This window comes from Ochlerotatus camptorhynchus, unplaced genomic scaffold (genome assembly GCF_037179485.1).
Source record: "Ochlerotatus camptorhynchus isolate MF236.1 unplaced genomic scaffold, CSIRO-AGI_Acam_v1.1 ptg001143l, whole genome shotgun sequence".
Lineage (NCBI taxonomy): Eukaryota > Metazoa > Arthropoda > Insecta > Diptera > Culicidae > Ochlerotatus > Ochlerotatus camptorhynchus.
Genome location: NW_027041522.1, coordinates 103,177 through 125,300, shown reverse-complemented (window position 1 = coordinate 125,300; position 22,124 = coordinate 103,177). Strand labels below are relative to the sequence as shown.

Genomic DNA, 22,124 nt, shown 5'->3' with positions numbered 1-22,124 from the left:
GCTCGCGTGGGTTTAAGCAGTTTGTTGTTGCTCGACATAAAGTGTGTCTTATTATCATATTCTAAACTTAAACGTAACACATTCCAAGAAAATTAGAATAAATTTTCAGGAGTGGCCTTCAGATTCTTTTAGGGGAATAAACAAAATAAGCTATCAGGATAAGTTGAAAGAATTTTCCGGAGGGAAAAAAAAATCCGAGGGATGCATGAAGAATCTTTTAAAGAAAATCAGAAGAAACTTCAGGAAGAACTTAGAAGAAAGGTCATAGGAAATCGAGCAAATTACGAAAAAAAAAAAAATCTGGAGATGTCTGATGACACTTCCTGGAGTAGTTAAAAACACTAAATTTGTAACAAAGTTGACTTCCAGAGAAGTCGGACAAAACTTTTGGGGGGAATTCAATAGGTATTCCAGAGTAAATCTAAATAATAAATGTTTTGTATATATGTAAAGGGCGAACACGAAATTATTGCGACACCGAAAATGTCATGCCAATTTTCTTATAATGTTTAGAATCAAACCAAAATTTTAGGGTAGTTTTATACATATATTTACTTCAAAAATCAAAAGAAAAGTTAATCGATGGAGCCTTGAGTGTAAAATTGAACGCATTTTCGCTCAATCAAAGTCTTTACAGTGTCATCCGGTACCAGTTTCTCAGTTTTTTTTTTTTCATTTTCTTAACATGTCCTTCTCGTCTTTGACTGGCTTCTTGCTCTTCCAAAGTTCCCGCTTCATTATTGCCCAGTACTGTTCCACCGGGCGCAGCTCCGGACAGTTTGGCGGATTCATGTCCTTTGGAACAAAATGGACAGAATTGGCCTCATACCACTCCAGGACACTTTTAGAATAGTGGCATGATGCCAAATCTGGCCAAAATAGCGGAGCTTCGTCGTGCTGCTGCAAGAACGGCAAAAGGCGCTTCTCGAGGCACTCAGATTTGTAGATCTCGCCATTTACTGTGCCCTTTGTCACGAAAGGCTCACTCCTCAGTCCGCAAGAGCAGATGGCTTGCCAAATGAGATATTTGGAGGCGAACTTCGACATTTTCTTCTTCTTAAATTGGTCGTCCACATCGAACTTGCTCTTGCCGGTGAAAAACTCCAACCCCGGAATTTGCTTAAAATCGGCTTTTATATACGCTTCGTCGTCCATCACACAGCAGCCATATTTTGTCAGCATCTTCTCGTAGAGCTTCCGTGCCCGAGTTTTAGCCGTCGATTGTTGCCGCTCATCGTGGTTTGGGAAGTTCTGTACCTTGTATGTATGTAGTCCAGCTCTCTTCTTTGCATTCTGGACGTAGCTCTGCGACATGCCGATCTTTTTAGCCAAATCACGGCTTGAGACGTTGGGATTTGCTTTAATCATCCGCTTCACCTTTCCCTCCGTCTTTTTGTTCTCCGGTCCCGGTTTTCTTCCAGCTCCTTTGCCGTGAACGTCAACCGCTCCTGGAACCGCTTCAACACTCTGGAGACGGTTGAATGGTGAATGTTCAACATTTTTCCCAACTGCCGGTGCGACAGGTCAGGAAATTCCAGGTGTTTGGAAAGAATTTGTTCTCTCAACTCGCGTTGGTTCACCTCCATTTTCGTTGAATCGAAAAACACGACTTCGAGTTTGACAGCATGTACACAATACACATCAATGAGAAAGTGTGCAAAATTTGGTTGACTTTTACCCAAGGGTAAAAAAGTTATGCCCTGTTGAACGTGTCGCAATAATTTCGTGTTCGCCCTTTAAGGTAGCCACCATCCCTTCAAAGATCTTGTCTTGTATGCAGCTCCACTTAATAGCAAGATCAATTTGAGCTACCGATCTGAATTCACAATATCGCTGTATGAAGGGCCAAAAACGGAGGTGCGGACCCGTAAGCAGAGACACTTACACGAAATCCACGGGAATTTAAGAATCTCCTTCCAACGATACGATCCAACAAATCGAATAACACAATTCGCAATACTTATTAAGCTTCCTACAGGATAGTTTGTAAAGAAGGGCGCGTCAATATCACTGAAACTGTTGAAGTAGAATTCACACCACCACAATCGAATCGGTAGGATAAAGAAAATGATAGTGTTTATTCCCTCCTAGACTCCGGTTTTCATACCACTCCATCGTCCAGTTCCAGGTCAAATGAACCCCTGATGCTCCCTCCCAACCCAGTATTTATTTATATAATGAAAATATATGTAGTGGAGAAATGAAATATATCAAAACATTAAATACAATATAGATAAAATAGTATGATAAAATAAATGAATTGTATATGTAACAGTAAACTAGAAGATGCCGAACAAAATAACGTTGAGATTAGCTGCTAATATCTTCTACCATGCAAGATACACCCCCTTACAAATAGCGTCAGAAAATTATAAAAAGGGACTTAAATCCTTAAAACAAAGAGATAGCGATTTGTTTTTTGCAGCAAAAATATTCAATTTTAAAGCACTTACAACTTTGTAGAACATCGAAAAAATTGTAAAATTCAAACTAAAAAGTTATGGCAAAATAAACGGTTTTTAAGGGGGTACTACCGTTAGTATTCAATTTTCACCCTATAACTTCGTCCACTTGAGAGAAGGAATATTAACGTCTTCGACAAAATTCCTTAAAATCACGTCATCTACAATGTTTCCATAGATAATCATCAATTTCAACAAGACATAAAAAAGTTATTTTTTTTTATCTTAGTGTATTCCCATCTTAAGCAAAAAAAAAACAAAATCACCACCGCAATAAAGTATTTAAAAATATAAGAAACATTTTAGAAGAGATCAAAGTGCTACACTCAACAGTTTCGTCGCAAATGTCCCACTATTGATTTCGTCCCACTGTGCGCCGTAATGTGCAACTTTCACTCAACTGGTTGTTCGTACAGGTATACCTCGATATAAAGAAGCTGTAATTTTTGACTTCCATTGTCAATATCTCGTTAATAAAAATTTAATCATACACATTAATATTACCAATATACATAAGGGAGAATATCTCACCTGTCCGATAATTTTATTACTTTGCTTGTTTGAATGATCGTTTGCGAGAAATCGGCGAAGAAAGTCAAAAGTGACAGTTACGTTATATCGAGGTATACCTGTATTCGATTTTTTGCATTTGACTAAATGTATGTACATATTCCACTTTTCATGCTAGTCTAAATATTAATATGCCTCACAATTATTCCGCCTGCGTGCGTATAAAAATATTAGAGAAATGCGAGCCTGATCTAAATTTTTCATTTTACAGTTATCATTTTGTTGTTATTCATAAACTAATTTATTTTTGTTGCCCATCTCTTTTTTATGCATTCCCAGCCGGCACGTGTTCACAACGCAAGATATAAGCGCTCATTAGGTATCATCATCTTCAAAGCATGAGACTACGGGAGAATACGTATCATCAGCTGTTTGTGCTACATGTTTGCAATTTGTTAATCTGAAAGCAGGATCAATCAACGAGATATCTAACCCGCTGGAATCTGGCAAGAATTCGATCCATTACAGTGTGAACTGTTTCACTTGAATCAACTGTTCCGGGATAGCTGAGAGAGATCGTGCGACCGGCACGCGAATTAAGTATGATGATCACCGACAGTAGCAGCATAACGGCGGCACTTGTAAGCTTATGCTCGTTTTTTTATGACTGACAGATGAATGAGGCGATTTCAAAACAATTTCTTATTAATCTAATTTAATTTAAATAGCTTTGCGTGCTTCAGCTGATATCGGCTTCACCCCCACAGCAGCAGCAGCAGCAGCAGCAACAGCACCAAACTCAAAAACAGTGTGGTCTCTACGGACAGGCACCGTGCACTTTTGTTCCGGCTCAACCCGGAATGATGCCGAAGTGTGCTTCCCCGGGTAAAACGTTTTGTGAGCAGAATCTAGAATATCCAGCGTGAGTAAATTTGATTTTAAATTTTGGCAATGTCATCGAGTGATGCGTTCCATTCAGAGACAGAATGTTGATGATTCATTGTTGGGACGAGACGTGATACCATGACTCATTAGTTCTTGACATCACGTGGAGGAATTCGACCTAGTGACGACGGGTTACGAACGGCTTATGAGTTTTTGTTTGTTTGTTTATGTAATCCAAAAGTAACGGAAAGTAATCAACATTTTATAATTAGCGTAGTTGTCTTCGTGTGCATTTGATTTGAGCATCTCCTGACTTATTTCACGAGCTTTGCGCAACTGAGGTTTCCTAACTCGTGTGCGCTCGAACAAGATAAGCAAAGTAAAAATATTTAACCGTTCCCAAATTTTATAGCCACTTGATTCAGCACCTGGTGGAGCAACTGGGCTATCATCGGATCTTGGCCAACGAAGAACGTGTTGACTTCAACGCGCACAGCGAATGGGAACAAGATCAGCATCACCACCATTACCAACATTTTTATGGTCCCTCTATGCCAACCAGTAGCTACGGGCCTCAACCATCGTCATCATCTCATAACTCCCCTGCCCCATACCAAGGCTACAACTATGACCTACCCAAACAGCAGCAGCAGCACTACCAACAGGATGACAACACCGTTGCATATGACCAGAAACCGCCACCGGTGCCAGTGCCCCAGCCCATCTACATCCCGAAGCCACAATATTCGTTCAACTACCACACCTACGTGAGGCCTCCAGTGACTCAAAGATCTCAGACGTCCTCCACCTCGTCTAGCGGCTATTTCTATCCACCTCCGGTGACGCAATTCAGTCCAGCCGAATGGTTGAAACGTTTCGCACGAGATCTCACCGAAAAGCAGAATCCAGCCAACGGGTTCAGCTACCATCGAGTGGCAGGACCACAACAAGGCACACACCCGTCTCCGTCGCCGTTCAAGTTGCCTCCACAATTGGAAGTGAAACCGGCACCCTTCCGACCGGTGGCAGCGCTTTTGAACGAGACGGCCTATCACGAAGCGGTCACTCGATCGCGCCAAAAGCGACAAGTCACAGCCGGGCGGATAGAACTCTGTCAGACGCGGGAGATGTACGTTACACCTCAGGCGGCGCTCAACACCAAAGGTGGGTGGAAGCTTATCGCCCTCTCTATCTGAGTGATTCATGTGACTGTTTATTTCTGTCTTTTCTTGCTACTCTAGGCAACTGGATGTACGTCGTAAATCATGAGGATTCGCGGCAACTGGTGAAAGCAGAAATATGCACGTGAGTATAGGCAATTGTTTTTACTTAATATAGATATCTACTCTGACTTGAACAAGTGCGTAGTTATGACGATTGAAAGTGACGTTTCTTACCCTTTTATGTATTGGATGTATGACTCTCGCTTTCCACGCTTCGAGTAGTGGCTGGTTTGTATTGCAGATCGTGATAATTTTCAGATTGATTGATTGATACATTTTTTTACTATCATGATCTGCTGCAATTTGAGGGATCATAATAGATCTGTTTCCACCATTCAATCTCATCACGTCTCAAGTTTTGTCACCAAGGAATCACCATCCTTTCCATATTCTAATACACTAAGGTGAATCGCTGTGACATCCTTATTCTCGGAACCACTTTGAGCCTTTAAGTGCACAAATATCAGCTTCTACGACACGTGCAACATTCAAATTGTTACTCCACGTTTGCTGCACTGCAGCATACATGAAGTAGCAATTTGAGGTGAAATTGGGCACCGATTTCCGAGATTTGTGTAATTGAAATTTCGATTGGAAGTGCATGTATAGCCTACGTGCCGACCATTTGCGGACTTTGCAAGGAATCACCTTAATACGATTTGTGTCGATTTTCTTTTAGAACATCCACATGTCTTTAGAGCAATGCAGGTTGTTTTTCTTACTTACCTTACACGTAGCACCGTACTCAGCACTTTCAAAAATCCTGAGGGGTGAAAAAATTGGTCCAATATTCCTTAAACATCTACAAAGTTCCCTTATCTTTACTTCTTGAAAACGCGAAGTTCCATGAACCTTTTGCAAATACTTAATTATTATTGTTCAAAATTCTCTGTAGGACAAAAAGCTGAAGGACAAATGGTGGAAGGACATAAGGTCAAAGGACAGAAGGTCGAAAGGACAAAAGCTCGAAGGGACAAAAAGTCAAACTGAACTTAGAGGGACAAGTGGTCAAATGGACAAAAGGCCGAATTGACAAAAGGTCGAATGGACAAAAGTCCGAATGGACAAAAGGTTGAAATGAATATAATTTTAAATGAACAGAAGGTCGAAGTGAACAAAAGATCGAATGGACAAAAGGTCGACAAATGGTTAAAAGGTCTATATGGATAAACTGGTCTAATTTTTGGACGATGACATAAGTGGCTAACTCTCAAATATGTTACCATTTTTAAATCATGGTCAGTTCTTTGGAAAATTAGTATAACAAATAGTTGCTGTGCTTGTCACGGCAATTTGAGAGACAAATAACTGCCTTTCTCTAGAATATATTCCTTTTTTAGTCATGAACAGTTCTTTGAGAGTATTTTTATTAAGTTCCTTTAAACTCAGAGCGAGATATTCCTTATCAATATTTTTTTCAATTTTGATTGATGTTGGAAACTTTTGTCCACTTCGAATTTTTGTCCATGGCGACCTTCTGTTCATTCGAATTTTCGTCCATTTCGACCTTTTCTCCATTTTAGCTTTTGTTCCTTCGACCTTTTGTCCATGTGGTCGAAAAGCAGCAGCGTGTGAGCAGCGACCATCACTGGTGATTGTTGTTTGTCACACAAGGGCCACCCACATTAGATCCGTTTGCGTTGCGTTGACGTAAATGTGACAGTGAGACAATAGATTTAGCTGTCACTTTGCCGCAACGCGTCCGATCCGGATCTAATGTGCGTGGGCCTTAACTCTCACTGCGTGACAAAACTTTATGTCAGCGATAGTCGGTGATGCGTTGACGAGTGTCGAGTGAGTGTCATGATATTTTGCATCACTGGTGAGAATTGGTTGCGATATCGGGATATGGGGGCAGCGTAAAAGCATAGAAGTACCGTAAAACGGGGTATCTTTGATAATGCGGGTAACTTTGATAGTATAATGAAAAGATTAAATTTACTCGCTGCGCTTTTTCCAAATTAGAAACATTGGTTCCATATTGTAGCTTAGGGTATTTCCGTTGATATCGTTTATAGTTTTTATATAGTATGTGTTACATATTTAAAAACATATTAAAAAACAATTCTCGTGTCTTTCGCCTGTTTGAAAAAGCACTCCAACCATCACTTATGAAATGTATTTCCGATATAGCCATCACAAACTCAATGTTGTATTCTTATTGCTTATGATGTTTTCTGATTATATACTTATTCAAAGCTTCATATTTAAAGAACTAAATTGTTTGGGTTTCACTAATTTTTTTTCTACATTCATCGTGCATTATCAAGGTAACCCCAAATCAACATACTGATGTTCGGTCGCAAGACTAAAAAAATAGTGCAAATGCTTTAATTTTCGTTAAACATATTACTAACGAATTGACTCTTGGATCCTCAGTACTTGTTTTAAAAATATAAAATTTGAAAAACATTCATTTCTGTAAACATTATTTAGAATATACTTTAAAAAACTATCAATGCTACCCCGTTTTACGGTAACTCTAAGACTAGTAGGTCCCGAAGAAACGTGCTCAACTTTTTGACTCAGCTCTGGTACTATCTTCGGTCCCAAGCTAATCGATGCACCCCTCTAAATACAGGAAAATCCACAAGCCCCTCATTTTATCTGTCAAACTTTCAAAGCGAATCAAAACAAACATAGTGCAGTACTAGAATTTCGACTAGAATGGGGTACGTTAATCGATTTGCTTCGGACCAGCCTATTCGGACCAGTCAAGTAGTGAGCCAATATAAAATCGTTAGTTTCCACCGGTTGGTAAAAGTGAAAGAGCCTGGGGATGCAAAACTGAGAGTTCGTCACGTAAACGAAAATCCTGAAACTTTGTTGAAGCACAGCAAATTTCGAAGAAGTTTGGGGAACTCCATAGATGCTTAGAAAAGCTTAGGGAACTTCGTAGTAGTTTGTCAAAGAGCTTACTTCGAAAACGTTCAATGAACTGTCGGGAAGCTTTGGGTACTTCAAAAGGTCGAGCAGTTCTTTGGAAGTATTTTTATTAGATTTTTTTAAACTTAGAGTGAAATATTTCTTATCAATATTTTGTCAATTTTGATGAATGTTCATTCGAATTTTTGTCCATTACGACCTTTTGTCCATTTCGACCTTTTGTCCACTTCGACCTTTTGTCCATTTCGACCTTTTGTCCATTTCGACCTTTTGTCCATTTCGACCTTTTGTCCATTTCGACCTTTTGTCCATTTCGACCTTTTGTCCATTTCGACCTTTTGTTCATTTCGACCTTTTGTCCATTTCGACCTTTTGTCCATTTCGACCTTTTGTCCATTTCGACCTTTTGTCCATTTCGACCTTTTGTCCATTTTGACCTTTTCTCTATTTCGACCTTTTGTCCATTCGATCTTTTGTACCTCTAAGTTTATTTGACCTTTTGTGCATTTTAACTTTTGTCCCTTCGACCTTTTGTCTCTAAGTTCAAGTCGACCTTTTGTCCATTTGACTTTTTGTTCATTCGATCTTTTGTCCAATTGAACTTTTGGCCATTTGGACCTTTTGTCCATTCGACCTTTTTGTCCATTCGGCCTTTTTCACACTCGAACTTTTGTACCTCTAAGTTAAATTTGACCTTTTTTCACTTCAACCTTTTGCCTCTCTAAGTTCAATTCAACCTTTTGTCCATTCAACTTTCTGTCCATTCGACATTTTGTCCATTCGAGCTTTTGACATATATTCACCCTAAATTTCTAAGAAATTTGTTGAATTTCTACAATACTCTCTGAGCTTCTCTGAACTGTTCGCAGAGCTTCCAATATTTTAGTTAAATTTCTACAGCTTCAAAACAAAATTCCCAGGACTTCTATAAAGTTTTATGAAGTTCTTCAAATTCCTACTCAATTCACCTGACTTTTACAATCTTCTCAGAATTACTATGGAGTTTGCTGCACTTCTACAAAGTTCCCTGAACTATTTGGGATTTAATTGATTATCTACGAAGCTCCCTGAAAGTTCAAAGTTCTTTGAACTGCTACGGACTATCTTGGCCTATTCTAAGTTCATTAAACTCTAACTAAAAGAAGCTAAAAGAAGACTTTTATGAAATTACTTATCATTAAATAAAGTTTCCTTAGTTTGAACGAAGTTCACCGAACTTGGTTCTAATCCCACCGAAGTTTTCCCTAATTTTTATTCAGCACCCTGAATTTCTTCAAAATCCTCCTAAACACTGCGAGGTTCCCCGAGTTTATGTTAAATTTCCCGAATTTATACTATGTCTTATAAACATCTACTAGGTCCCTGAAGTTTTAAAAAGTCCAATGAAGTTAAAGCAAAATTACTGGGCTTCAACAAAGCTCCAAATTAGCTAATTTTTTTCTAAAATTCGCCATTTTTTAAAAACAATGTTCTCTGAACTTCTACAAAACTTGCTGCAGTTCTACAAAAATTCTCTGAAGTTCTTGCTCCTAAAATTTTTTCGAAGAACGTCCATACAATTTGCTGCACTTTTAGAAAGTTTCCAGAACTTCTTCGCACTTTAATTAATGCCTACGATGTTTTCAAAAATTCTACGAAGTTTCATGAAGATCTATGAAGTTGCTTGAAATTCTTCAACGATCCCTTTACTTTTATGAAGTTTTCTGACATCAAATGATGTTCTCCTAATTTGTACGAATTGCCATTGACTTCTAAGAAGTTTTAAGTTTTTTTAAATCTAAAATACTGAACACCGTCCCTCGGCCGCAAATTTTAAAAGTAACGGTGAAGACATATCGCCGAATTCGTAGAAGATTTTTTCTAAATACACTTGGCATACCTGGCCTGAAGAACTGTCACTGCATGTCATAGAAAGCAGATGTGATAGTGAGAATCAGAGTTGTGACCTATCACAATCACGATCGTCAAACAGCTGATGGTAGTAACGCATTCCTGTCAATGTGCTTGTTGAAACACTCTCCATGACCATCCATCAAGTTGACGAAAGAAGTCAAAAGCAACTGGTGAATGTCGTCTTCGGTGGTGATCCATCACCAATCTCGTCATTCCCGACAATCACGACAATCATCTGTGCTCGTTTTGAACCAGTTGCTGCTTTGCTTGCTTATGTGAGTGTGTTGGTGAGTGAGCCCAACAGCTCCCGTTTAATTTTGCCAGCTTTGTTTGTAACTCACACAGTCATGCCTGCCGAGCCGAACTTAGAATGCGTAGGCATTGTTTTCATTTTCTCCTGCCGGTTCGCTTTTTCTCATCATCGTACTGCAGAAATTTGCACTGTTTTCGCTATGCTTTTCATCGTCAGCAGCGAGTGCTGCGTTTTGCCTGTGAGACCATTACTGGTGATTGTTGTTTGTCATGGCTCTAACTCTCACTGTGTGACAAAACGTTTTGTCAGTGATAGTCGGTTGAGGCGTTGACGAGTGTCGAGTGAGTGTCATGATATTTTGCATCACTGACTGGTGAGAATTGGTTGCGATATCTCTTTCTCTTATGAAATGTCATGGGGGCAGCGTAAAAGTGAAAGAGCCAGAGGATGCAAAACTGAGAGTTCGTCACGTAAAAGAAAATCCTGAGTACGCTTACACGCATAACAAATTTCTTTTGCATTAAAAGTAAGGCTGGATTTATTACATCCTCTGCATATGTTTCAAACAGCAAAAGTAATGGCAGTTTTTGCAATGGACTGTACTGCCACTCTTCGCATATCGGGTCCATAGTGGTTTTTGTCAAAACTGAGTTATTCAATGCAAATGGTAGCTAATTAACCATATTTTCATAAAACTGGTTGGAATGACAGTTGGTTGTCCCATCACATAAGAAGCAATCGCACAAAGCAAACTTTTTCCAGAATACATATTTTTGGGTAAAATATACACGAGATGATTTTCTGAACGCAATGCATTAGGGGGAAACAACTTTATCCGAAAAATAACCTAACTCAAAAATTACAAAATTATTTTAAATACCTTCCGGTGAGCGCATTACAAAATTCCTGTCGTGAAACATTGCAAATTTTGCACGTTTTTCATGCGAATCTGCAATAGAATCTTACATTTCTCAGTTGGATGTACCATTCAAGGGGCACAAGCCCAGTTAGAATTCATGCCTCTCACCCTTAATGTCACGAGTTTAAATATCATTCCCGGGCAAGACACATATAATGTTCGAGGATCTTCTTTTAGCTTCATGCTACTTCGTTGAAGCTTAATGGACTTGGACTTAATGGAATGGTCAGTGAATTCCGTAGAAGTCAAGGAAACTTAGCAGGATTTCCATGGAACGTCACCGAAAATCATCAAAATTCTTTAAAGTTTAGGAAATTTCGAAAAAATGTAGTTTAGCGAACTTTGCAGAAGTTGTTTGCAGTTTAGCTAAAGAGAAGCTTCTTAGAAGAGCTGAGAACTTTGTTGAAGTTGAGGGAACTTTTTATAAGTTCGGTAAACTTTGTTGAAGCTCAGCAAATTTCGAAGAAGTTTGGGGAACTTCATAGAAGCTCAGGAAAGCTTAGGGAACTTCGTAGTAGCATAGAGGTAACTCTAAGACAAGTAGGTCCCGAAGAAACGTGCTCAAATTTTTGGCTCACCTCTGGTACTATCTTCGGTCCCAAGCTTGTCGAATCACCCCTCGAAACATAGGAAAAACCACTAACCCCTCATTTTATCTGTCAAACTTTCATAGCGAATCAAAACAAACATTGCGTAGTACTAGAATTTCGACTAGAATAGGGTACGTTAATCGTTTGCTTGGGACCAATAGGCTACTAAAGTGGTGAGCCAATTTAAAATCGTTAGTTTCGTATTGATTGTTGGTAGTAGTTTGTCAGAGAGCTTACTTCGAAAAAGTTCAATGAACTTCCTGGAAGCTTTGGGTACTTTATTTATTTCATGAAACTCTCCAAATGTTCTGAAATTTTCGTTGAAATGGTTCAGGATCTTCCTGGAAGTTTGGAACTAGTTCATAGCTGTTCTGAAAACTCGGTAGAATTAACCGGCTGTCCTAGTTGAACCGGAAGAACTGGAAAGTAACTAACTGGACAGTCAGAACGTTTGGGTTCATGTGGAAAATCCGGACAAGGAACCGCTGGACTTTGATATTGATCAGCGATTCCAGAGCCTGTCTACAACTGTAGTAAACGCCGACAAGACGAATGCAGCAACCCACTCCGTTCCGCTGTGGTTGATCGAGAACTCCAAGAACCAGAAGGTTGAAAAAAAAAACCGATAGAACTCGAGGACATCGTTGAGGGTCAAAATGCACATCGAGATGAATTGCAAAGGCAGCTTCCTGATGATGAGGATGAGCAGGAGTTTGACCACAGGGAAATTGAATTCGAAGATACGATTGAAGGCCGCACTGTGGGGGGCGATGAATTGTTTCTAGAGCTTCCGGAAAACAGACAAATTGAAGCCGATGATATCACTGATGAAGCATCCAAAGGAGAGGTTCGAGAGATTCCGGTTGACGAGGAAAAACTCCAGCCGGTCGAAGAAGAAGAAGTAGAAGAAGAAGAAGAAAAAGAAGAAGGACCCGCTTGATTCAACCTCCCGGTCGACCTATCTGATCACCAGAAACTCAACGCTACTCCAGAGCCGGTTCCCATCTTTGAACAGCAAGAATTCCAACGACTGGATGTGACCACGGAAGCTTCTGCTACTTAAGTACTGACAGTTGACCAGCTTAGCTCAATATTTACGAAGTGCACACAGAAAGTTCTCCGGTTGAATCCAGGGAAGAGCCGACCTCCGTTACTCAGACAGGACACGCCCGGTTTGACCTTCTGGTTGACTTATCTGGTCACCAGCAATTTAGCTCCACAGCAGATCTGGCTCCGATCGATGAACAGCAAGAACTCCAGCGACTGGATGTGACAACGGAATCTTCTGGTACTCCAGTACTGGCAGTTGACAAGCTCACGACGCTCAACATTTACGAAGTACACACGGAAAGTGCTCCAGGAGAATCCAGGGAAGAGCCATCCTTCGTAACTCATATTGGAAACGCCCAATTCAACCTCCCGGTTGACTTATCCGGTCACCAGCTACTCAACTCTACTCCAGAACCGATTCCGATCGTTGAACAGCAAGAACTCCAACGGATAGTTGTGCACCTGGTGCATGGCTGGGTAAATGCTGGGTAATGCGCAATACAGATCCCATTGAGATCACTAGCCTCTTCCCAGCAACTCCTATCCCTACCTTCCCGTGGTACCTGCCGGGAACTGTGAGCAACCTTAGGGAAGATCGGGTAACCAACCCCGGTGGGAACTTTGGTCATAGGCTGACAGGGAAGGGGGGGGGGGTTTGCTTCGGCAAGCCTGAGCGTCTGTTCTCCAGGAGGAGTGGCTCACAACAACGTCTGTTCCCCATGTTAGGGGCGGCTGATCTACGTCCGAGTGCCAGTTAAGGACTCTACGCATAACTGTGCACCCTGGACCTCCGGAAAGTTAGGGGGTTGGTATCAGGCCCTGCGAGCCAGCCGTAAAAAAGCATTGCAACGGAAAATCAGCAACAGAGGAATACGAACCGAGACCAACGGCAACGACCCCAGCGACGAAATAGGATTTGCGATTGGAAACTTCTGAATCTACTGAAGGACCGTGGATTCGGCATCGTAGCGCTGCAGGAGGTGTGTTGGACAGGATACATGGTGCGAACGTTTAGAGGTAATCATACCATCTACCAGAGTTGCGGCAACACACGAGAGCTGGGCACACCTTTCATCGTGATGGGCGAAATGCAGAAGCGCTTGATCGGTTGGTGGCCGATCGACGAAAGAATGTGCAGGTTGAGGATCAACGGCCGATTCTTCAACTTTAGGATAATCAACGTGCACAGCCCTCACTTCGGAAGCACTGATGATGACAAGGACGCATTTTACGCGCAGCTCGACCGCGAGTACGATCGCTGCCCAAGCCACGACGTCAAGATCATCATAGGAGACCTAAACGCTCAGGTAGGCCAGGAGGAGGAATTCAGACCGACGATTGGAAAGTTCAGCGCCCACCAGCTGACGAACGGGAACGGCTTACGACTCATCGATTTCGCCGCCTCCAAGAACATGGCCATACGTAGCACCTTTTTCCAACACAGCCTCCCTTATCGTTACACCTGGAGATCATCACAGCAGACGGAATAGCAAATCGACCACGTTCTGATTGATGGACAGCACTTCTCCGACATTATCAACGTCAGGACCTATCGTGGCGCTAACATCGACTCTGACTACTACCTGGTGATGGTCAAACTGCACCCAAAACTTTCCGTCATCAACAATGTACGGTACCGACGCCCGCCACGGTACAAGCGACTGAAGCAACCGGATGTCGCCTTAGCATACGCGCAGAATCTCGAGGCAGCGTTGCCAGAGGAGGGCGAGCTCGATGTGCCCCCTCTAGAGGACTGCTGGAGTACAGTAAAAGCAGCCATCACGCAGCCGAGAGCACCATCGGGTACGTGGAAAGAAGTCGACGGAATTAATGGTTCGACGAGGAGTGCAGAGCGATTTTGGAGGAGATGAACGCAGCGCGGGCGGTAATGCTGCAGCATGGAACCCGACAGAACGTGGAACGGTATAAACAGAAGCGGAAACAGCAGACCCGCATCATTCGGGAGAAAAAACGCCGCCTGGAAGAAGCGGAGTGCGAGGAAATGGAACTGCTGTGCCGTTCCCAAGAAACACGGAAGTTCTATCAGAAGCTCAACGCATCCCGCAACGGCTTCGTGCCGCGAGCCGAAATGTGCAAGGATAAGGACGGGAGTCTCTTGACGGACGGACGTGAGGTGATTGAAAGGTGGAAGCAGCACTTCAATGCGCACCTGAATGGCAAGGAGAACGTAGGCACGGGAGACCAGCGCAATGAATGAAACGACTACGTCAGTGCAGCAGAGGACGGAACTGACCCAACTCCCACGCTGAGGGAAGTTAAGGATGCCATTCAGCAGCTCAAAAACAACAAAGCAGCTGGTAAGGATGGTATCGCAGCCGAACTCATCAAGATGGGCCCAGAAAATTTGGCCACCTGCCTGCACCGGATGATAGTCAGGATCTGGGAAACAGAACAGCTACCGGAGGAATGGAAGGAGGGGGTAATCTGCCCCATTCACAAGAAAGGCGACCATTTGGAATGTGAGAACTTCAGAGCGATCACCATTTTGAATGCCGCCTACAAAGTGCTATCCCAGATCATCTTCCGTCGTCTATCACCTAAAATGACCGAGTTCGTGGGAAGTTATCAAGCCGGCTTCATCGACGGTTGATCGACAACGGACCAGATCTTCACCGTACGGCAAATCCTCCAGAAATGCCGTGAATACCAGGTCCCAACGCATCATTTGTTCATTGACTTGAAGGCGGCATACGACAGTATCGACCGCACAGAGCTATGGAAAATCATGGCAGGAATGGCTTGCCTGGGAAGCTGATCAGACTGATCAAAGCAACGATGGACGGTGTGTGCAAAACTGCGTAAGGGTTTCGGGTGAACTATCCAGTTCATTCGAATCTCGCCGGGGATTGCGACAAGGTGACGGACTCTCATGCCTACTCTTCAACATCGCTCTAGAAGGTGTAATGCGACGAGCCGGGCTCAACAGCCGGGGTACGATTTTCACGAAATCCGGTCAATTTGTGTGCTTTGCGGACGACATGGACATTATCGCAAGAACATTTGGAACGCAGCAAAGGTCGGACTGGTGATGAGTGCGTCAAATACTAAGTACATGCTAGTAGGCGGAACCGAACATGACAGAACGGTGAGTGGCGGCGAAGAATGAACCACGAGCTCGCTGCACTCTACGGCGAACCTAGCATCAAGAAGGTGGCCAAAGCCGGAAGGATGCGGTGGGCAGGGCATGTTGCAAGAATGCCGGACAACAACCCTGCAAAGTTGGTGTTCGCTACTGATCCGGTTGGCACAAGAAGGCGTGGAGTGCAGAAAGCACGATGGGCGGCCCAGGTAGAGCGTGATCTAGCGAGCATTGGGCATGACCGAGGATGGAGAGCGGCGGCAGCAAACCGAGTATTGTGGCGTACTATTGTTGATTATGTCTTATCTTAAATGTGATGTTGTACAACTAAATTTATGTGTGTATGCATCGACGCTTCGAGTACAAGTACACCTTCAAACCCCCGTATCTGGCATCAGCAGATGGCAGATGAGCAACTGAACCATTGGGTTGATTCAACGGCACAAGTGGGGGGATGGGTCTTGGCTTATTTTTAAGGATTTTGGTTAGCTTCCAGAAGGGCTTAGCACAATCTGGGAGAGAGCTCATTTTGTTACTAAAGTCCTCATTTCTATGGCTTGCATTATTTTTGTTAGACGGTTGCAATGGGTCTTCAAGGCAGGCAGTCCAGTACGTTGGTACTGCCTTCGCATGGTGTTACGGAGTCTGATAAAGTGTTTAGTGGGCCTATCAAGGTTCAGAGTATTGCTCACCTGTCTGGATATTGGCCAGTGTTGTACCCTGGCTTGGGATATCGCCTCCTCCAAGGAACGCAGGCATCGGTCAACGTCTTCGGGGGCGTCCGGATGTACTTCGTAGTCGACGGCGGTGTCGACACAGTGCTGGAACTGCTCCCATTCAACATGATGGTAGTTTCGCCGGGATGCTTGAAATCTGTTAGCCGAGAAGCCTACTTCGGCCACCATACAAGTTCAGCAAACTGAAAGTTTTTATAAGCTATTGATAATTCGTAGAAGTTCACAGCACTTTCTATGAGTTTTCAGAACTCCTAAACATTAAGGGAGGCGCTGACCTGGGCGCTTAGGATAAGCTCAATGGAGTGGAATGATGTTCAAGGAGCTTAATTTGAGCTCAAAAATCTTTATGGAAGTTCAGGAACCTATGTAGAATTTTAGAGAACTTTGTGGATACACACGGATCTTCGATAAAATATCAATAAAGTCCTCTGGATATTTTTTAAGACTTTATTATTATTCTGAAGATCTGTAACTGCTCAAAAATTCAAATGTCGTCTCTCAGACATTCTTTCAAGACAGCAGGTTGATCGAGAAATATTTGAAAGATCTCCAGCTGATCAAGACTTCAGGTTATTCACACATGATTCTCAAGAGCTCCAGCTGTTTAAAATTAAAATGAGGTCTTCTAAATATTCTCCCTGGTCTTCGATTTGATCATCAATGCCAAGTAAATCCTATTCAATGATGAATTTACTCGTGAGTCGAAATTTTGAATCTTAAAATAAAAAAAAATGTCAACTTGTTTTTGAATTCTAAAACAATTGCTTTGATCGAAACTGCATCTCAGACTTGGTTACTCATGTGACTCGGAAATTCATTTTCGATGACGTCCTTCAGTAAGACTCTAAATTAGAACAACTGGTTTCATCGGTGCTCGTAATTAGTTACGTTTGTTGTTCACATAAATTGACCCAAGACATGGTAAATGATCTGAATAATGCCATTCGAGACTTTGATATTAACTTTTATTTCGTCCCAGCTTATCTCTTCCACACACGCAATTATTTCGCATTGCGAAGAAAATACCGACCTGAAGTATTTATTTCACAATATCGCAAACTGCCTTCGACAAACATTGAATGAGCCAGTACAAATGAAACTAACTGTACGCGGAAGCTCTTTGAACGCGACACCTAGCTGCGGGTAGCTGTAACTTCAGCATCGCACATACTAACAGATCCATGTGTAATGCCATAGAAAAGCTTTATGCTCTCCCGTGTCTGCCTTCACTACATTCTCAAGTCCGATGAAATCCTTCGTTCTTTCAAAGCGAGCAGCCCCCACTGTTCTATGCTACTAATTAAGCCCTCTTCAAGCAATTGCAGAAAATTCTCGTGAATGAAATTAAGTTTTCCTATCTCTTTCATATCATCCCTGACCTATGTCGTTATCATTTGCCACGGTTCAATGGCGCAGAGCGGAATATAAACCATTTCACATTTTTTTTCACAACTTACCGACATTTCCCTCGGGCAGTATTGATGAATTGCACACAAGATCAGCCTTACATCATATGCATACATTTTGCGAGGGTCCATCCCCAGTTTTAATTTGCTACGGACGCGCGGAACGCTCATAGAACCGCGAACTAGGGGAACAGCCTTGGCAAGGCCTTGCTGCAGTGCATATGATAAACATTAATAAAATGGGGTAACAATTTTTCATACAAAACAAACCACGCTTTCTCCATTAAAACGTGCGGGTATGTGCGTTCGCATTCATCAAAAATTCCGTCGTGTGTCCGCTTTGGGAAGTGCCTTCCTCCCAGGATCGGTTGAGTGCGTGTACAAGTGAATGTTTCTCGATGTACAACAAAATTAAGGGCAAATTTTCAAGTTCACCGGATTCGATGAACTGCCTTGGAAGAACGTCACCGATGCAGTTATTCGTAGGGAGCGTACCTGTACTTCATGGTTGCGCAATAATGAGGGCTTGAAAGTTTTTAAGGAACGTCAGGTGATTTCCCCCTAGGTTGCATGTTTCGAACTGATTGTCACCTCAGCTGTAATGTGGAAGCTTTTCACGGAGGGGTTCTCCGACTGAAATAGATCCTAGTGACACACTCCCGCTGATGAAGCGAACCCCTCAAATACACCTATATATGGGCGGGATATTCTTTCACTTCGAGGTCCATTGAAGTTTCTAAGACCGAATTTTTCCACCTGAGTTGCGTAACTCTTTGTGCTGGAATCTCCCCTAGGTTTATTTTTGCTATGTAGAACTGTAATTATCTAGTGTGAAATAATGATGCATCGTTCATATTTCTCCCCTCAACTAGGTCAACTGAGTGCTCTAATCTGTGCAGCCTACCGAATGGGTACAACTCTAGGTGTGAGCAAAAGTTCTCCCAGAAGCGATTGCTGACGCTGGACGCCGATGGACAGAGCCTGTACGTCGATACCTATTGGTTCCCAAGCTGTTGCGTGTGTTCGTTGGCGATGAGTAACTAGAAGGCTGGAAAAATAATGGCTCAATATATCAAGATGAGATTGTAGTGTGTAGAAGTACAGTAAGCAGATTCGCTGTGTAGTTTAAAAAAAAACAATCTTTGCTAAGTTAGCATCTAAGCAGAAACAATTGTGATTTACAAGATTCTAAGGTTAAAACGGATCAGAGATTCCTTAATTTATCATTAACTTTCACTTTCATTACATTATAACTCTTGGGGCCGATTTCTTCATCTGCGCTTAAGCACCTCATAAGGTTCAACCATATGGGTAAATCTAGATTAACATTTAAGCGAATGGGGGAGAAATGGGCTCTTAGGTACATAAGGATTCATCGAAATTTAATTGTTAAAAAGAGCACTAAGTAGAAAGCAAAATCATGAAATATTAGTGTAGAATTTGTATAGAATTCTAATTCTACTACCACTGCAAAGCTATTATTAATTTAATTTATTATCTAAATTACAAAGCATGATACTCGCTACAATTGTTACAAATAAAAAAAAATCCACTAGATTATTAATTTGCCTTTATCTTCATAGTTATAACGTCCTAAATGAGACATGCTCTCAGTTAACTTTTCCTTTTGCATTGCCACAGTTGTCAATTGGAAACTTGTCTATTTTTAATGTTGTATATAATGTGGTCTATCTTCAGGAAACCCACGGAAAGTTCCAACTTGGACAGTGTCTTTGTCGCACTGGGAATGGAACACGCCACCTCCACTGCCTATAATCGCATTTGAGTCCCATATGGGTCATTCCAGCTCAAGTGGGTACACCACCTGTGGTCGATGTCATCTATTTGAGCCACACTTGGCCAAAACACTTATTTTGGCATTCTGAGCAAACACCTTTTTTGATTTTGCTCTGAAGTACCTATGAAGTTCTTATAAGTGTACAACCCTGAGTTTTTGAAATTTTTAAAAATTTCATCTTTCAGAAGAGATTACTCTACAGCCAAATAAGCTATTCGTGATGTTAGAACGTCAATGTGAAGGTTTTTTAATGTAGATTCTTATAAGTGTACCCACATTTTGTTCTTGTTATAGTAGCTATAGTGAACAGGCTGGACGAGCCTGCACTTATAGTTTTCATTTAGAGAAAAAAAAAAAAAAAAAACAAAACAAGTAGTGCTCAGAAGACAAAACTCGCCTGCGACATAAGAAGAGGTACATTTTCATTGTCCTCTCACCAATCGAACCGATTAATTGTAGATGACTAATTTAAAGCACTATATCACTAGTAATGAAAATAGTTAGAATTGCCAAAAGACAGAAATAACGGTGGGTGGATAAGATGGCAGTAAAAACTTGGTACATAATGGTTTACAAACTGATTTTGAACTATGGGTTTGCTGAAGAAACATGGCAGTTACGTTAACTGTTAACTCATGCGAGCTAGGACAACTTTTAAGGAAGGTACAAATCGATTTTTTTCATCTCTCTTTACCAAACTCCCCCTTTGGAGAGGGATGGTGAGGGGTGTTCCGTCCCCCCCCCCCGCCACAACTATCTATATGCAATTTTCACACTGCCGTACTCTAACGGAACTATCAACTCTACACTTTCATCTACTCCATCTATCGTATAAAAATTACTACAGTCTGTTATTTGAAATTAGCATCTTCAAAAATACGTAATTTTGTCAATTTAAACTTGGCTTTGTGTGTGCTTAAAAAAATAATCATCACATATGAATTCAGCAAGGTCAATTCAATAAAATCTAAGCGTAACTTTCAAAGGACAGTATCAAAATCCAACAAAGCAGAAAAGGAAAACAAACAAAAAACCTTTTCGAATTACAAATCCGGTTCAACCTTCACGTATGGATTCATCAAGGTCCATTCTAAAAAATACAAGCCTATTTTTCAAAGATATGAGCCAAAATGCAATTTGGTAGAACCGAAAAACCAAATTTCTATGAAAATGCCTATAGATTCAGCAATTCGGTAAAATCCACTCCTATTTTTCAAAGAAAGGAGCTGAAATTTAACTTGGCTAAACAAGAAACCCAAATTTCTATAAATATACGTACTTTTGAGAATTCAAACCCAGTTTTCTAAAAAAATTGTGCATGCTTTTAAAAATTTACCATCACGTATTGATTCAGAAAAGTTCATTCTATAAAATTCAAGTTTATTTTCAAAGATCGGAGCCGAAATTCAACTAGTAAGAACAGAAATCAAAGTTTTTGTGAAAATACGTACTTTCGTGAATTTAAACTCGGTATTCTCAAAAATTGAAGAAATTCAATCCTCACGTATGGATTCAGCAACATCTTTTAAAATACAAGCTTATTTTTCAAAGATAGAAGCCAAAATTCAGTTCGGCAAAACAGAAAAATAATTTTCTACGAAAATACCTTCTTTTGTGAATATTAACCAGGTGCGTCCTTCGGGTATTCAGCAAGTTCCATTCTATAAAATCCAAGCACAAATTTCAAAAGATTGAACCGAGATCCAACCTGGCTTCAAATAAATCTACCATCACGTATGAGCTCACAATGGTCTATTCTTTAACATACAAGCCTGTTTTTTCAAAGGACGGAGCCAAAATCCAACTTGGCTGATCAAGAAACCCAAATTTCTATAAAAATAAGTACTTTTGTAAACCCAGTTTTCTCAACAATTGTGCTTACTTAAAAAAATCTACCATCAGGTATGAACATACGAAAGTCCATTCTTTAAAATCTCAGCCTAATTTTCAAAGGATGTGAATCCCACAAGAACGAGGAAGGGATCTAAGGGAGCGGAATCTACGTTAAAAGTTAGGTAAATCACTTCAGGAAAGCTCAGACTAACATTCAATATAATTCAATCACTCAACAGAATAGTTTAGACACCCTAAGGAAGGTTTTGAACCACTGCAGAAAAGGTTGGACACCATTTGGAAAATTTAGGCTCAAAAAATTGTCGGTTTCCTTCAGAAAACTTTCTACACTTTCACTAAGCAAGATTGTGTTCTTGCCAAATGCCAAAGCAGTTAACAAAAATCTGGAGCTCACTTACGAACATGTCAAACCCGCCCTGACTAGATTGGTTTCAGTTCGGAAAAAGTTGAATCAATGCAGGAAACCTTGGATTCATTTAGGAAAAGGATTAATCAGCTGAAGTGTTGCCTCACTTCAGAAAAAGCAAAACTAATTATTTAAAGCTTAACGGTGCCAGT

General features: G+C 41.3%; 1 protein-coding gene across 1 annotated transcript in view; it reads left to right on the top strand.

Annotated features, from left to right (window-relative positions):
• Nucleotides 1–19,077, top strand: part of LOC135716161 (protein spaetzle 5-like) — a 69,829-nt gene extending 50,752 nt beyond the window's left edge. The window contains exons 2-6 of the mRNA XM_065238920.1: nt 3,312–3,613; nt 3,701–3,894; nt 4,270–5,021; nt 5,099–5,162; nt 18,787–19,077. Coding sequence (XP_065094992.1) covers nt 3,575–3,613; nt 3,701–3,894; nt 4,270–5,021; nt 5,099–5,162; nt 18,787–18,958 — 1,221 coding nt within the window. The 5' untranslated portion in view covers nt 3,312–3,574 and the 3' untranslated portion in view covers nt 18,959–19,077. The remainder of the gene's footprint in view (nt 1–3,311; nt 3,614–3,700; nt 3,895–4,269; nt 5,022–5,098; nt 5,163–18,786) is intronic.
• The last annotated feature ends 3,047 nt before the right edge of the window (nt 19,078–22,124 follow it).